The sequence below is a fragment of the Grampus griseus genome (genome assembly GCF_964374135.1).
Source record: "Grampus griseus genome assembly, chromosome: 3".
NCBI lineage: Eukaryota > Metazoa > Chordata > Mammalia > Artiodactyla > Delphinidae > Grampus > Grampus griseus.
In genome coordinates this window covers 153,006,274-153,023,369 of record NC_139019.1, presented here as the reverse complement: position 1 = coordinate 153,023,369, position 17,096 = coordinate 153,006,274, and the positions used below count along the sequence as shown (strand labels likewise).

At 44.3% G+C, this 17,096-nt stretch overlaps 1 protein-coding gene across 1 annotated transcript in view; it reads left to right on the top strand.

The window, feature by feature from the left end:
- LMAN2 (lectin, mannose binding 2) overlaps nucleotides 1-16,756 on the top strand; it is a 37,238-nt gene extending 20,482 nt beyond the window's left edge. Inside the window, exon 8 of the mRNA XM_082652172.1 lies at nucleotides 16,595-16,756. Coding sequence (XP_082508298.1) covers nucleotides 16,595-16,602 — 8 coding nt within the window. The 3' untranslated portion in view covers nucleotides 16,603-16,756. The remainder of the gene's footprint in view (nucleotides 1-16,594) is intronic.
- The last annotated feature ends 340 nt before the right edge of the window (nucleotides 16,757-17,096 follow it).

The following is a 17,096-nucleotide window of genomic DNA, read 5'->3' as shown; positions in this document are numbered from 1 at the left end:
CTTAACCACTGGACCACCAGGGAAGTCCCTGAGAGTGTTTCTTCATGATCTCCTTTATTCTTCTTTCCTCCAAGGACTTGGTTTGGTCTTCTTTCAGATACAGAATAATCTTTCTTCTACAGCCCATAGGTTTGCCTGTGTCAGTTCTAACCAGATGGTCCTTCTACAGAAGGCTCTAGGCATACTGCTCAATGTGTTTGGTGATAAAGACCACTTTCAGCAACCAAATAGGCAGAATAAAACTCGACACCAAACTGGTCAGTCACAGGGAGGCTTCGCACCAGCCTAAAAAGCCTCCATGAATGCTTTGGTCCCAGACTTGGTGATAGCACCAAGGGTATTGATCAAATCATCCTTGGTCATTCCTATTTTGGTACCCACAATAGTGAGGGTTTGATCTTACTTGTCTGGAGTGAGATTAATGTGCAGCTGTTTCCCAGAGTCTAGTTTACTGGGATCTGTCAAGCTTTCATATCATGATTTTGTCCAGAGCATCTGATGAATTTGAAATAAGCTCCCTCAGAAAGAGCTCTATTCGAGTAGAAAGTATTGATGCTCAGTAACATCAACTGGGCAATTTCTGCCTGAAAGGCAAACGTCTCAACCTCCTCCTCCGTCTTGGATCTGGGTTTTCTTAAGCGTCTTGGCTGAAGAACCACACGGGCTCTGCATCGACACAATGCCAGGACACAGAAGCAACTGAGCCTCTATCTTAAAGCAAGTGCAAACCCTTGCTCCCCGTTGCGGCCAGGCTTTTTGTAATTGACGTTATCAGTTAGATTTTCGTTGTGAAATAGATCGTGTGGAAGTAGATGAGGTGAAGGGTAAGAACTTATTTTCTCCTCGATCTTTCAGGCTCACTCCCAGAGCTCTTCTCTGATCTACACTTAACTGTCTCCTGTCCCTCTCGATGTTTCCTGCGCATACACAGGTTAGGTGTTGAGAGATTGTTCACAAGTTTGACCAGGAGGTCTGAGCTGCCTTTCCTTTCCCTCACATGGGTCTGGGAGCTTGCTAATGAAGCCATAAGAGTAAACATGATCCTCATTAAAATATTTTATTGAGCACTTTCCTCAAAACAGTTTACTTACTTGAAAAGTAGCTAACGTGGAGTGCTTACTATGTGCCAAGTGTGGTTCTAAGCGGTTGTTGTGGATTAACTCACTTCACTCCATGCCATTTACTCACGTGGAGGCAGAGAATCCTCTAGGGAGGGTGGCTCCGCCTCACCGAGCATCTCCCTCCTGGAGGGGAGCGCTGTGTCCACACTGATACACATGGCCGAGACCTGGAGCTTGGAACCCTCCGTGGCCTCAGCAGCCATGTCATCAGGACCACACTTGCCATACTTGATCTCCCCTGAATTTCTGAAATAGGCAAGTTGGCATCTGGTACTATATGGTTCTCACCCTTGACTGTGTGTTAAAGTCACCTGCAGAATGAAAGCGAGCCTGCCTCATTCTCCAGCTCTGGTTTAAGAAGTTGGTGGCCCGGGCAAAGGCAGTTTTACAGTTTTAAAAGCACCCCCACTCCCGCCCGAGGGTTCTCATGAGTATCCAGGCTTGAGAACCAGCAGGTGTTAAGGTACTGATTTGAAGGCAGAGGTTAAAGTGATGGTGCTGGTCTGTGCTTGGCTCAGGGGCTTGTTTGCATCCCTTTCAAAGTTCACACCCAGAGGTGCTTCCTCAGAAGATTAGTTGGTTAGATGTGTGTTCTTAATCTGTCTTTTCACACATATGGGATCATGATGCTGTAACCTACATTTTTCCCAAGTGTGTTTAAAAATTGAATTATTTGATCGTTTGAAAGTTACATATAAATTTATATCCCTGGAGCTGCTGTGCAGTATGGGAAAAAACATTGCCGACATGCTTGCATACCTCTTTGTCCCCTGCCTTAAACCTGTGTCCTTCCCCCCAGAGGTGACTGCCCCTGGTTCTGACTTTTTATGTGCTTCTGAAAAATTCTACCATGGAAGTATGTATACCTAAGTACATAGTATTATTTTGCATTTTTAAAAATTATAAATGGCACACAGATGTATTCCTCAAAGTTTATTTATTTATTTATTTTTGGCCACACAGCACGGTTTGTGGGATCTTAGTTCCCCAACTAGAGACTGAACCCTCGCCCTCAACAGTGAAAGCACAGGCTCCTAACCACTGGACCGCCAGGGAATTCCCTTCCTCAGCATTTAAAATTCAGCATTGTTTGTGAGCCTTTGGACCTCATGTAGCTCAAGATGTGGCCTGAGCAGACTCTAGTTCTCCATTCTGCACTGTTGGACATTTAGGCAGTTTCCAGGTTTTTCCCTTAGAGCGCTGCTCTAAACATTTGTGAGCAGTCTTTACGCACAAGTGTGCAGGAGCTACTGTTGTAACCCATGTGCGTTTCAGTTTTACTACAGGTCAGGGTGCTCTCCAAAGGGGGTTGCATCCATTCTGCACCCATCTTGGCTGCCAGCTACCTGCCACTTCTTAGCACTTGATGTCATCAGAGTGCTTAATTTTTGATAGTCTGCTGGGTGCAAAAGTTTTTTTGTTTTTTAACATCTTTATTGGAGTATAATTGCTTTACAGGGTGCAGAAGTTTTAATTTGGGTTTCTCTTCTAGTCAGTGGAGGATCTTTGTATCCTCAAAGAGGCATCAAGAGCTTGGAATGCCCTATGGTTGGTGCTCAGGCCTGTGAGAAGGTGGGAACTAGCAGATACTTGGACTCCAAAGGAGACACAGCCTGGGCGGGGAGGAAGTGCAGTACAGACACTGATGGACAGGGCAAGGTCTGTGCCGCTGAAGAGGCTGGAGCCAGCTGGCTACTGCTGCCGGCCTTGGAGAAAAGGAAATCAGCCCCTTCTGCCTTCTGCTTCCAATCTGCATCTAGTACTTTCCAACAGCAGAACCCAGCAGGAGGCTGGCTGGCTAAGGAGGCTGTGAAACGTAATTTACATAGTTCCAGACCCAGAATCACAAAACAGTATAGAAAAGTGGGCTTGTGGCTTAGAGGCGATGATGAATAACCCGCAGGCAGCAGGCTGCTGGCCGCGAGGCTGCCTGGAGGGTGGCACACCAGGGTCCCTGGACCTGCCACTGCTGAAGCGGGCATTCACAAGGAGAGAAATCAACTTCCATGCATGTGTTGTTTCCTTTTATTCATGGTTGAACCTAATTCTAACTCGTGCAAGTGTAATCAGAGGGAGAATCTAATATGTGGAAGGAGGAAATACATTAAATGGCTAAGTTGGTAAATTTAGGAGAGATTTCACCAGTCATTGAGAATGTGGGAGGGAGTGGATCTCATGGAGAGGGAAGGTTAGGAGGGAAAGGGGCAAACCCTGCACTGCCTTGCCGGAAGCCTTGCAGGGGAGATGATGATTCATAATAAACTGGGTGGCTTGGGGCAGACCCTCCCAGTCTCAGCTTTACCTGAACCGGGGTCCTCTAGGGATCCTGTGGTAATAATCTTGCCCTCACCGCCATCCTGGGAGGGGTGGAACAGAAAACCAACAGAAATTATTTGGGATTTTGGTTTTAAACTGCTACTTTAAAAATATGCACTGACTTGCCTTCCTTGTCTCTTTGCTCTCCAATTCTTGTGTCCCAGGTCCTCCTTTTGTGTTTTTGGGTTTTGTTTTGTGGCACATGCCCTTTAGAAACTCTCTTAGAGATGGTTCAGGGGAGGTTATCATTCTGAACTCCCCTCTGCCTGAAAATAGGTTTATTTTGATCTTATACTTGTGTTTAGTGTTGCCAACTAGAAGTCTGACGTCATCTTCTGATTCTTGTTCCTCTTGAGTAGGTTCTTCTTTCTGGAAGTTTTTAGGAGTAGTTATCTTTGGTGATTGGAAACATTGCCAGGATATGTCCAGATTTGAGTCTTTTTTTTTTTCTCCTACTTGGCACTGGGGAATCCTCTTTCGATTTGAAACTTGTGTCTTTTTTCAGCTCTGGGAAATTTTCTCCTGTTATCGTTTATTATTTACTCTTCTGATGACCTACTATGTTGGTTCTACAACACTGCCCCAAGTTCTTTGATGTTTCTCCCCTCAAGAGGTAGGGTCCATGTTCTCTTTCCCCCTCCTTGAGTCTGGCGGGTTTGTGATTGCTTCCATTAGTGGAGTATGGCAGAGGTGACACGCTGTGACTTCCAATGCCGGGCCATAAAGGCCAGGCAGCTTCACCTGCTTATCTGGGACACTGGCCCTTGGAGGCACCTTGGAAGCAGGCCTACCTTCTGAAGCCCCAGACCGGGGAGCCCTGGGCAGGCCTCCAGGTGACAGTCCCAGCTGGTCCCCTTCCTTAGCCATCGGAGCCCAGATGTGTGAGGGAAGAAGACATCTGGGCTCCCACATCAGCTGTTGAGGTCATCCCAGCAGAAGCCCCAGACGTTGTGGAGCAGATGAGGAGCAATCTGTGCTCTTTTCATATCCCTGACCCACAGAATCCATGAGCATAAAAAAGGATTGCTGGGAATTCCCTGGTGGTCCAGTGGTTAGGGCTCCGCGCTTTCACTGCATGGGGCACAGGTCTGATCACTGGTCAGGAAACTAAAATCCCATGTGCCATGCGACACAGCCAAAAAAAAAAAAAAAAAAAATTCCAAATGCCCATCAATAGGTGAATGAATTGAAAAATTGTTAGAAAAAAAGGGGGGGAGATTGCTGTCTTACACCACCAAGCTTTGGGTGGGCTTTTATGCAGTAGTAGATAATTGGAGCATACACACACCCCCACCCCTCCTCACCATCTCCTGATTCTCTCCTTCTAAGCTCCATTCGAGGGGAAAAAGTGTTGAAGTGGCCTTGGCCTTAATCATCCTGTGGTCTTGTGCTCTCGGTCATCTGATCGTTGGAAAACAGACATTTCCTACAGCAGATGTGAGCCTTTTGCCAATGCCTTATGTTGACTCTGCCGTTCAGATTGGTGATGTTTGGACTAATGTTGTACTGACCCTTGGAGACATGGCACCACCACTCTGGCCTCCTCCCACTTCTGGCAGGAAAGGGCAGTCCCTGCACATACAGGGCCACAGGGATGCATTATCAGGATAAGTGGCTGCTGACCTATCCCACCTACTTTAACATACCACAAGCATGCTGTGCAACTAGTAACCAGAGACGTTCTTCAGAGCATTGGGTGCCGAAGCCCAGGTCTTTGAGGACCGTGAGCGTTCCCCTTTCCAGTCTTGGGAAGGTTGGGTACAAAAATCCAAGCGATCAGCATAAGGTAGACTATGGCTCTCAGAGTGGGGTCCCAGAGGCACCAGGCCTACTGACCCAAACTGTTGGGGGCGGTGCCTGGGAATCTGCATTTTTAATAAGCATGTGAGGGGAGGCCTGTGCACACCACAGGTTGAGTCATGCTGTCCGAGTTAGCATTCTCTGGTGGCTTACACAAACCCACTACAAAACATTCTGAAAACCTATGATAATAGTAAAACAATCCAATAAAAGTAATGCTTTATCTGGTCTAGAATGAAACTGGGGAAATTTCAATATTCATCATCTTGGACACAAAATCCATTTGGTAATGGTATTCCCTACTCTCCCCCAGAAGGCAGACAAGCACAATATTGAAACTCTAAACCCCATCCATCTCCTTAGCCAATCTCCACTTAAGGGTGGGTGCAAGGAACAGGGTTGGGATAAGCCCCAGAAAGCGCCCCCTGGTGGCTCATTCCTGCTAACACTCCAGAGTCAAATATGGAATCACTTACTAAGAAAATTTGCAAACTGAGGACGGAATCCAGTTGGAATTTTAATCTCATATTTTCTATCTCAGAGACCCAATGTCAGAGTTCTCTCAGTTTCCGAGAGCACAGCCTCCCTTGAAGGGAACTTCATTCGAGGGAGAGACCCCAATTTTTCCTGGGCTGGTTTTTGAAGCCCCAGAGTTGTGGGTTGGAGCTACACTTTAAGCCAGCTCTGCAGCCTTGAGCGATCTGATTCAGGATTTTGATAAGGAGACTCTATAAAATCTACTTATAGAAATTTCAACCTGGAATGCAAAAATAAACGTTTTTAGGATGCAGTCTAATTCTTAACATCATTACTTGAATTGCTTATGTTTCTGTTCATCCCTGCACATGATTTGGAAACAAATTTAATATCACCCAGAGTGTGCACAGCAATACAATTTCCCTTAAATAAGCCAGCTCGCCATTTAAGTAAGAGGGTATCATCCCCCTGATGCGAGAGAGTCATGCCCCAGAAATGTTTATGACTGAAAAAGGATGAGACCCTCTCAAAGTAGAAACTTATCATATCATCAGGAACTGAAGTTTTCACCAAGGAAAGAAAAGACTGTGCTAAAAACAATCATGTGTGTTAATTGAAATAATTTATACGTAGTATCAATTCTGTTCTGTGTTTAAAAACAGAAATAATACATGCAGTTATTTAAAAATCAAATATACCGGGCTTCCCTGGTGGCACAGTGGTTGAGAGTCCGCCTGCCGATGCAGGGGACGTGGGTTCATGCCCCGGTCCGGGAAGATCCCACATGCCGTGGAGTGGCTGCGCCCGTGAGCCATGGCCGCTGAGCCTGCGCCTCCAGAGCCTGTGCTCCGCAACGGGAGAGGCCACAACAGTGAGAGGCCCGCGTACCGCAAAAAAAACCCCCAAAAAACCCAAAATCAAATATACCACGCACCGCAATGAAGAGTAGCCCCTGCTGGCCACAACTAGAGAAAGCCCGTGCGCAGCCAAAAATAAATAAATAAATAAATAATAAAATAAAAATCAAATATACCAAAGGCCATAGCAGCAGCAACAAAAATGACCACTCTCCCATGATCCCAGTTCCCTCCAGGGACAGTGATTTTCAACTCTTTTAGCTCTTTCTCCTGGCAGTTACTTTTGTATTTCTAAATGATATCCCTGTTTTGTCTTAATTTGTAAGTGTTCAGCATTATATATTCACTTCCTTGTGTGATGCTTGAGGTTTAGCTCTTTTACATCCGCCTTCTCTCCAACCTCCAAGTGTGATTATGTCCCTATTTTTAGCTAAATACATGATAATTATCAAGATGCAAATGTATTCTACTCTCAAGCCAGGTAGAGCGCCCCAGATACAGCACCCCGATTGTGCAGCTTTGAATTTTTTCTTGAGTTGACACTTGCCTCATTTTTAACTTGGAATATTTCCCATGTACAAATTCTCAGTTCTTCCTAAAGCTCCTTCACGTCATCTCCGCCTCCTTTCCCAGTCGTTCCCTCTCCGGCCCAGGGTGGCTGCCCGATGCCCAGGTCTTGGTTCTTTGCCCTCCTGAGTTGGAGCCACTTCTCCAGGGCCTCATTCTCTCTCTTCCCAGGCACAGCTTCCTAGTTTTGCTAGAATCCAAACTCTGACTCCTGGTGTGACCTTGGGTTCTCTTTCTACTCCCAACTCTAGAATAACCATAGACAGAACTCTAATCAAGCATCTACCTCAGGCTGTTACATGCACCCAACAGCTCCAGGCCCCTCCTTCCCAAACACACTGTAAAGAAAGTACTTTAACCTATACAACGTTATGTCAATTGTACCTCTGCAAAGCTGGGGGGAATTACATGAAATTTTAGATTGAAATAGTGACAAATGCGGTGGTTATAGACATATGGCTGTGCTTGAATCCTTCCTTCATCCTTTTCCAGATGTAGGAAAGGAGCAAGTCCAAATCCTGTGTGTCTCAGCGTAATCTTAAATAGGGGGTCATGTTACTGTCTGCCTCAGGACTGCTGGGAGTAATGCATGCATGAACCCATTACACGGAGTAATGTCTGTCTGCTACAGACGGAGCCCCCAGTAACTGTTGCCATTATTAAAAATTATTCTCATGCTAATTCTTTCTATTTTGTAACATAGACTCTCCGGTTGTGCAGATTAGTTTTGTGTCCCTCAGAAAAGTTGGTAGTTTTCTGTTTAAAAATTTCTATTTCTCATTACTTTCTTTTTCTTTTTTTGGCTGCGTTGGGTCTCCACCGCTGCGTGCGGACTTTCTCTAGTCGTGGCGAGCGAGGGCCACTCTTCGTTGCGGTGCCCAGGCTTCTCATTGCAGTGGCCTCTCTCATTGCAGAGCACAGGCTCTACGTGCGCGGGCCTCAGTAGCTGTGGCACGCGGGCTTCGGTAGCCGTAGCTCACGGACTCTAGAGCACAGGCTCAGCAATTGTGGCGCACGGGCTTAGCTGCTCTGCGGCACGTGGGATCTTCCTGGACCAGGGCTTGAACCCGTGTCCCCTGCATTGGCAGGCGGATTCCCAACCACTGCGCCACCAGGGAAGCCCTCTCATGACTTTTATTCTAATTATTTTATTGTATGTTGAACTCAATCTAGTTTATTAAATCTTTTCTGTTATATTTTCTCATCTCTCTTTTAAAAATAGGCGATTTTTGTTTTGAATTAATTGAAATCCAGTATCTTTTTTACTTTCTAGTCATATCACCCTCAAACAATAAAAGATTTTCTATCTAAAAAGTAAAAGAAAGAAAGGCTTCATACATTGCAGTTGGGAGACTGCTAGCTGTCTCCTGGATACGTACTGTCTCCTTCTTCCCTCCTGTCAAAACCTAGATTTAATCTGGGGTGACCTTTTCTATCTCTCTTCCTGATGGTGGTTAGAAGTTAGTGGGAGTCATCAGGTGGTGCTTCTAGAATGTTCTTTGAAGGGGCTGGCTCAGCTGGAAGATCAACCTTCTGCCCCTGCCCCTGCTCCTTCTTGGGATGCCCACCTAATGTTTGGAAGTGCAGTGGCCATCTAAGACCATGAGGTGAACTTCAGAATGGCATCCCATGCTAGGGATGGCCTAGCAGAAAGGCAGAAGGAGCTGCTGGCTGCAGCCGTTCAGCTCCGCACACCTGATGCTGAACACTTCCTCTACCTGAGAGAAAAACAATATATAACAAAACAGAAACAGACTGGGACTTCCCTGGTGGTCCGGTGGTGAAGACTTTGCACTTCCACTGCAGGGGGATGCGGGTTCCAGTCCCTGGTCAGGGATCTAAGATCCCGCATGCCACGCGGCAGCTCAAAAAAACAAAAAGAAAAACAAAAAAAGAAACAGACTCACAGATACAGAGAACAAACGTGGTTACCGCAGGGGAGGGGGAGGGGAGGGGCAAAATCGGTGAAGGGGATTACGAGATACAAATTACTATGTATAAAATAAATAAGATACAAGGATGTAATGTACAGCACAGGGGATATAATCACTATGTTATAATAACTTTGTATGGTATGCAATCTATAAAAATATCGAATCACTGTTGTACACCTGAAACTAATATAATTTTGTAAGTCAACCATACTTCAATTAAAAAAATTAAAAGCCCTATGTGATTAAACCACAGATTGGCCTCTGTCACCAGCAGCCTGACTCAGTTTCTAACGGATGCGTGAGAGACTTCAATTATTTAATGAAAAGACTGCTTTCCCTAAAGGATGATTCTGAAGAGTCCCAGTTAACTATGAAGTGATGTACATTTACCCAAAACTGTGTCTGGGAGCTAATTCTTAACTCAGAAAGGTTCAAGCCCTATTTGTTTTTTATTTATTTATTTTTATTGAAGTATAGTTGATTTACAATGTGGTGTTAATTTCTGCTGTACAACTAAGTGATTCAGTTATACATATATATGCATTCTTCTTTTAATGTTTATTTTCTTATTAGTCATCCATTTTATACACATCAGTGTATACATGTCAATCCCTATATGCATTCTTTTTTAAAATATTCTTTTCCATTATGGTTTATCATAGGATATTAAATATAGTTTTCTCGTGCTCTACAGTGGGATCAAGCTGTATTTGAAAGTAGAAAAGGAATCGCCGCATTTTCATGAAAAATGTTTACGATTCTGCAGTTATCTCTTGTATGCTCTGAGTCTCACCTAAGGGCTCGCGCATTTTACTCAGCTGTGATACCCCTCATCCTGTGTGCAGGGCGGTGTGGGGAGATGGCTCACCTGGCTCTCCCGCAAGCCCTTCCAGGTGTGCAGGGGCAGAACCCTGCTGGCATTTCTGCTTCTGTTTCCCATGCCTTTCCCATTTTCCTGAAGTTTTTCAGTGCTCTCCCCTCTACTCCCCCGAATGTTTGCGGCCCAACTTACTCTGGTCTGCCCCTGGATCTGTTCACTATTTGTAGAGCAAATTACACGCCCACCTCCCTAGACCACACAGATGGAAACCAGTGTCTTATTTTAGTTCTCTTTCCTTGAGTGCTATCTACTTCTGAACAGTCTTATCCTGTGGGTTTGGGGGTTTTGTTTTTTTCTGCTTTAGTTTTTCTGTTAGTCTGTACTCAACTTCCCGAAATTTCTCTCAACATTATGGGGTGTGTGTGTGTGTGTGTGTGTGTTTTCTAATTAATGGGGTTTTTGGAGAGAGGAGAATTAGACACACGTGCCTTCTGTTGGAATCTGGTCTGTATTATTCTTCTGGCAATCAGTTGAGCTTTTCTTTGTGATGTAAAATGTAGATAAGCTCTTGCATTGTGATTGTACAGTTGGTCTTCAGAGGTGGAGCTCGATCTGTTTGCGTTAGATCAACCTTACTCTATTGCTCAGATACTCTATATTTTTCCTTTTTGTGGTTTGTGTGATGAACAATGAGAAAAAACAAATGAGGTTGTTTGTTTTAGAGTACTGTTGGTATTTCTGATAACTTTTTTTTTTTTTTTTTGCGGTATGCGGGCCTCTCACTGCTGTGGCCTCTCCTGTTGCGGAGCACAGGCTCCGGACGCGCAGGCCCAGCGGCCACGGCTCACAGGCCCAGCCGCTCCGCGGTATGTGGGATCTTCCCGGACCGGGGCATGAAGCCGCGCCCCCTGCATCGGCAGGCGGACCCTCAACCACTGCGCCACCAGGAAGCCCTCTGATAACTTTTTATTCATGCATAACCATAGGTGGTATTTTTTTAATGTTTTTTTTTCTAAGAGGCGTATGAAGAAGCGCTTGACTTTCTTCTTGTCTGTCTCTAGTCTTTAGTTTACCAGGCTGTCCTTATACTAACTAGAATGAAGCAGTCTTTGAGTGATTATATTGTTCCAACTGAATGAAAACGATCAGTACTAAGGAAAAATATCCATTGGGAGATCATGTAGATTACAGGCTAATAATTAGGGGAGATCTTAATAAGATATTGATTCTTTGAAAATAGGACATATTGACTTGCCTTTATCTACAAAACCACCCAGATTTGTGGTCAAATGTTAAACAAACTGCCTGCGCTAAGTCACTTTACTTAAAAAAAAATGTTTAATAAAATGTATATAAACATTAAATTGACCATTTTAACCATTTTTCAGCATACAGCTCAGTGGCATTAAGTTTTGCATTCACAGTTTTGTGCAACCATCACCACCATCTGTCTCTAGAATTTTTTCTTCATCCCAAACTGAAACTCTGTACCCATTAAACAGTAACTCTTCTTTCCCCGCTGCCCCAGCCCCTGTGAACCTCTATTCTACTTACTTTCTCTTAATTTGCCTATTCTAGATTCCGCATTTAGTGGAATCATGTAATATTTATCCTTTCGGGTCTGGCTTATTTCATTTCACATGTTTTCAAGGTTAGGATTAGGGCTTCAATGTCACCAAGGTTAAAAAGTATCAGAATATGATGACCAAATAATATTCCATTATATGGATAGACCACATTTTGTTTATCTATTCATCTGCTGTTAGACACTTGGGTTGCTTCCACCTTTTGGCTATGGTGAATAAGGCTGCTGTGAATGTGGGTGGACAAGTGTCTGAGTCCCTACTTTCACATCTTTTAGGGATAAACCTAAGGGTAGAATTGCTGGGTCATATAGTAATTCTGTGTTTAACTTTTTGAGGAACCTTCAAACAGGTGACCTGACTTCGCATGGTGCTGTAACCACTGGCATAGGCCCAGTCAGTCGGCCCTCCTTCCTGCAGGGTATTGCTGGATAGACCGGACTTGTGACCATGCCGCGCCCAAGCCGTGTCCCACTCACTCAGGGCTGGCTGCCCTCCCTGGGAGCACACGTGGAAAAGATACCTGTAAAGTGTTTCAGGAAGCAGGCCTGCTGTTGGTTTGATGGTCCATGAATTCCCAGCCTATGGGCAGTAAGGAGGTCACTTCCTGGCAAGTCAGGCATGTTGGTGAACTTGGGATCTCAAGAAAGACGAGGAACTGATGAGGATCTTAGATAATACTTCCTGCTTGACGGAAGTTGTGAAAACTATGACCATGGGGGCTTTACCAAGCCCCAGCCTCAGTGCCAAGGTCAAGTTTTGTCAACTGCCTAGAGAGACTCTAAGTATTAAAGAACAACTTTTGTTCCACCTCTGTAGGGAAAACATGCCAAATAGTACTGCACAGCAAGGTAATTATACACATTGAAAAACATGGTGAAGGTTCTTACCTCACTGGTGGAATTATTGGTTCCCTGACATGGTCTCAGGATGAACGGGTTGGCTTTTCCAAGGAGCAGTGTTGTTGGTGATGGAGCTGTAATTGTCCGAGGTACTTGCATGTGCTTTTGGATCATAGTATCTCATTGAGCAAATTCTGTTCAGTCCAAGCCTCTACCTTGACAGGCACACGGTCCTAGGACAGACGGAAACCAAGCAACTCTTTGTACCGGATGCCCTAGGGCACCTCCTCCATCCTCTTGGCTATTTTGAACCTCAGTGGCCTACAGAGGTGACCAAGTCCATGACACCCCCTTGTATTTATTGACTTCCCTGCCTCTCACTCTCATTTCCTTGGCCTCCATTTCTGTTTCGTTGGATTGTTTCTCAAAATAACCCACTTGCACACAAGCCCTGGCTGCAGCCACCACTTTCAAGGGTGGGGAGGACCTGGCCTAGAAGCCCATCTAGTCCAGCCTAAACCCTGATACCTAATACTTGTTCCCATCCCTGCCAAATGCAGAATATGACCAAAAGGGGAAACTGAGGAAGGCCCTGACCACAGTAAGTGTTGGACTCCATCTTTGCTTGGTTTCCTGCTCTGGGTTGGTTTTGTCAACATCAGCAGAGAACAGACAGCCCAGCTTTCAGAAAAAACAAAGTGTAATAGACTGGATCAACCAACACAGTCCTTTGGAAAACCACAAGTTCACAGATCAGTAACCAGCCCAAGCTGTGCACTGCTGCACCCAACCAGTTCTGAATGGACCACCCACGGGCTTCACTAATGGACCATTCAATTTTGTGTGTGGATTTTGGTTTTTGATCTTTTGGCTTTTGTAAGCCTTGCCTTTGTGCTTTGTTCAGGAGAAAGTCTTAAGAGAGGCTGTTCTCTCTGGCATGAAAAACATCAGTCCTATGGTCCCCATGCTCCAGCCTCAGGGAACCACTTTTTAAACTCCTCTAGTTGTTTCTTCCAACCCAGGATAATAGTGGTGGGAGGACACAGGCCCACAGAGAGGCAGAGACCTAAGGAGCACCTGGCCCAGATGAGAGCAAAATGACACAGGACTCGGGTTTGGGGCTTGGGGTGGGTGTAGATCTTAGGCGCAGCATCATATCCTGGGGACAGAACATTTGAGAAGAGAAATGTGTTAGGTTAAGAAAAATGCACACAGAATATATTTGGCTTTAGGGTTTATTAAGGTGTATGTACGTCATGAGATGAGCTTAGAAATAGTCTATGATATATCTGGAGAAACAGAATTAATAGATTTGTGAGGACATAGCTTGGTCCATGTACTAGTTTTCTTTTCTTTTTTTCATGTACTTGTTTTCTGTTGCTGCTGTAACAAATGTCTGCAGACGTGGTGGCTTAAACAACACAAGTTTAGTTCTTGCAGTTGTGTTGGTCAGAAGCCCAACCAACTGAAATCAAGGTGTCACCGGGGCCACAATCCTTTCTGGAGGCTCTAGGGGAGAACGGTGTGCTTGCTTATCCAGGTTGTGCCAGGATTCACTTCCTTGCGGACATAGGGCTGAGTCCCTGCTTCCTTGCTGGCTGTCAGCTTAGGGCCATCTCCCGCTTCCAGAGGCCACCCGCATTCCTTGGGTCGTGACCTGCTTTCTCCATCTTCAAAGCCCGCAATAGTGGACAAGTCCTTCTTACACTTTGAACCTCTTCCATCGTCACATCTCTCCGACTTCTGCTGCTGCTTTTGAGAGCCCATGTCATTACATTGGGCCAACATGGATAATCCAGGATAATCACCCTATTTTAAGGTCAGGTGATTAGCCATCCTAATTCCCCTTTTGCGATGTAACATTAACATATTCACGTGTGTGATGCCAGGGATTAGGATGTGGGTATCTCTGGGGACCATCATTCTTATTACCATGGTCCATAAGCTGAGACCTGGGTAAAGGTCTCGCCTGGACTGCTGAGTATTTATATTCAACAACTGCTGGGAGGGCAGAAGCCAGGATCACAGAGTAGCTGCCCTGAGCAGAGGCTCCCCTGGGTCTGAACTGCACAGATATCAGGGCCTTTCCTACTGTTTGGATTTTTTTCCACCATAGTCTAGTCTTGCCCCCTTTAGAACTTCTTCTCAATGGAATCATACAGTATAATTTTTTGTGTAAGGCCATTTTCACTCAGAATAATGTTTTTGAGATCCATCTCTGCTGTTGTGTGTCTTAGCAACAACATGTAAAGACCAGCCACAGATTGGGAGATGGTTTTCACAGATACGTGTCAAAGAACTTGATCTAGAGCATATAAAGAGCTCTTAACACTCAATAATAATAGTGGTTTTTTTATATAAGTGGGGTGAATCTACATGCATTGTTCTATTGCTAGTTTTTATACTTAATAAATAGATTGTGGGTGTTGTAGGCTAAATAATGGCTTCCCCAAAGATGTCCACATCCTAATCCCCCAAAACCTGTGACTATGTTACTTTAGATGGCAAAGGAACTTTGCAGTTGTGATTAAGGATCTTGGGGATGGGAAAACTGTCCCAGGTTACCTGGTTGGGCCCAATGTAATCACAGTGACCTTAGAAAAGGGAGGCAGGAGGGTGAGAGTCAGAGGAAAACAGATTTGAAGACGTTACATTTTTGGCTTTGAAGATGGAGGAATGGGTTACAAGCCAAGGAACGCAGGTGGCTTTAGAAGATGGAAAAGGCAAGGAAATGAATGACCCTCTAGAGTGTGTAGAGGGAACCCAGCCCTGCTGTCTCCTTGATTTTAGCCTAGTGAGATTTCTGATCTACAGAACTATAAGATAATAAATTTGTGTTGTTTTAAGCCAATAAAATTCCACACAAAAGGCAGTAATAAGACAGTTGATCCAATGATACAAGTGCAAAAGATTTGAACATATGCTTAACAAAAGAAGACATACAGATGGCCAATAAGTACATGAAAAATACTCAACATCGTTGGCCCTGCCTGCTTCTCTGGGCCTTTCTCTCCAAGAAAAAATACTGAATCTTCTCAGTTTCCTTTCACTTTATTTATGATGTCCTTTGAAGAACAAAAGTGTTACATTTTTTAAAAATAAAATTTTAATTTCAGAACAGTTTTACAGAAAATTTGCAAAGATAGTACAAAGAATTCCCATATACGCTACACCCAGTTTCCTGTGTTATTAACATCTTACATTGGTATGGTACATTTGTTACAATTAATTAACCAATATTGATGCTTTATTCAGATTTCTTTAGTTTTTACCTAGTGTCCTGCTTCCGTGCCAGGATCCCATCCAGGGCACCACGTTACATTTAGTGATTGTGTCTCCTTAGGCTCCTCTGGGCTGTGACGATTTCTCAGACTTTCCTTGTTCTTGATGACCTTGACAATTTTGAGGAATACTGGTCAGGTATTTTTTAAAATGTCCCTTAGTTTGGGTTTATCTGATGTATTTCTCTTAATTAGACTGGAGTTAAGTGTTTTTCTGGAGCAAGACCATAGAGGCAAAGTGCCATTTTCGTTACATCGCATTAAGGGTACATACTCTCAACATGATTTATCAGTGTTGATGTTGAACTTGACCACTGGGCTGAGGTAGTGTTTGTCAGGTAAAGTTGCTCTCTCCCCCACCCCCTTTCCATACTGTCCTCTTTGGAAAAAAATCACTATGTGCAGCCAACATTTAAGGACTGTGGAGTTATGCCAACTCCTTGAGGGCAGAATAGCTACATAAATTATTTAGAATGCTTCTGCATGGGTGACTTGTCTCTTCTTCTCATTTATTTATTTATTCAATCATTTATTTATATCAGTATAGACACATCAATATTTATTTTTATACACCAATACAACTTTATTTATTTTGTTGCTCAGATTGTTCCAGCTCTGCTTTGAGTTGGTCCTGGGTTCCTTTGACATTATTCCCATCACTCTGTGTGTGTGTGTGTGTGTGTGTGTGTGTGTGTGTGTGTGTGTGTGTGTCACTTCTTTACTTTCTAGCACTATAAGATGTTTCAGTCTCATCTTGTATAAATTCTACCTGGTAGTACTAGAATCAGCCATTTCTCCAAGGAGCCCTGGTTCCTTTTACTGGAGAATGGTATTTGAAACCAAGATCTCAGTACTAGATGTACACTCAAAGTTTTAAATTTTTATGAAGTTCAATTTATTTGTTTTTTCTTTTGTGCTTTTGGTGTCATATCTAAAGAGGCTTCGCCTAACCTAACTTCATTCTAAGAATTTTATAGTGTTACTTTTTTCATCTAGGCCCATGATCCATTCTGAGTTCATTTTTATGCATGGTGTAAGGAAGAGCCTAGAGCCCGTGCTCCACAACAAGAGAAGCCACTGCAATGAGAGGCCCACATACCACAACAAAGAGTAGCCCTCGCTCGCCACAACTAGAGAAAGCCCGTGCGCAGCAATGAACACCCAATGCAGCCAAAAAATAAAATAAAATAAATAAATTTTTAAAAATCAATTGATATTTCTTCAATTCTTTTTTTTCTTCATAAATTTATTTATGTATTTATTTTTGGCTTAGAGCACGGGCTCTAAGCATGTGGGCTCAGTAGTTGTGGGTCATGGGCTCTAGAGCGCAGGCTCAGTAGTTGTGGCTTGTGGGCTCTAGAGCACAGGCTCAGTAGTTGTGACGCACGGGCGTAGTTGCTCCGTGGCATGTGGGATCTTCCCGGGCCAGGGCTCGAACCCCTTTCCCCGGCATTGGCAGGTGGATTCTTAACCACTGTGCCACCGGGGAAGCCCCTTC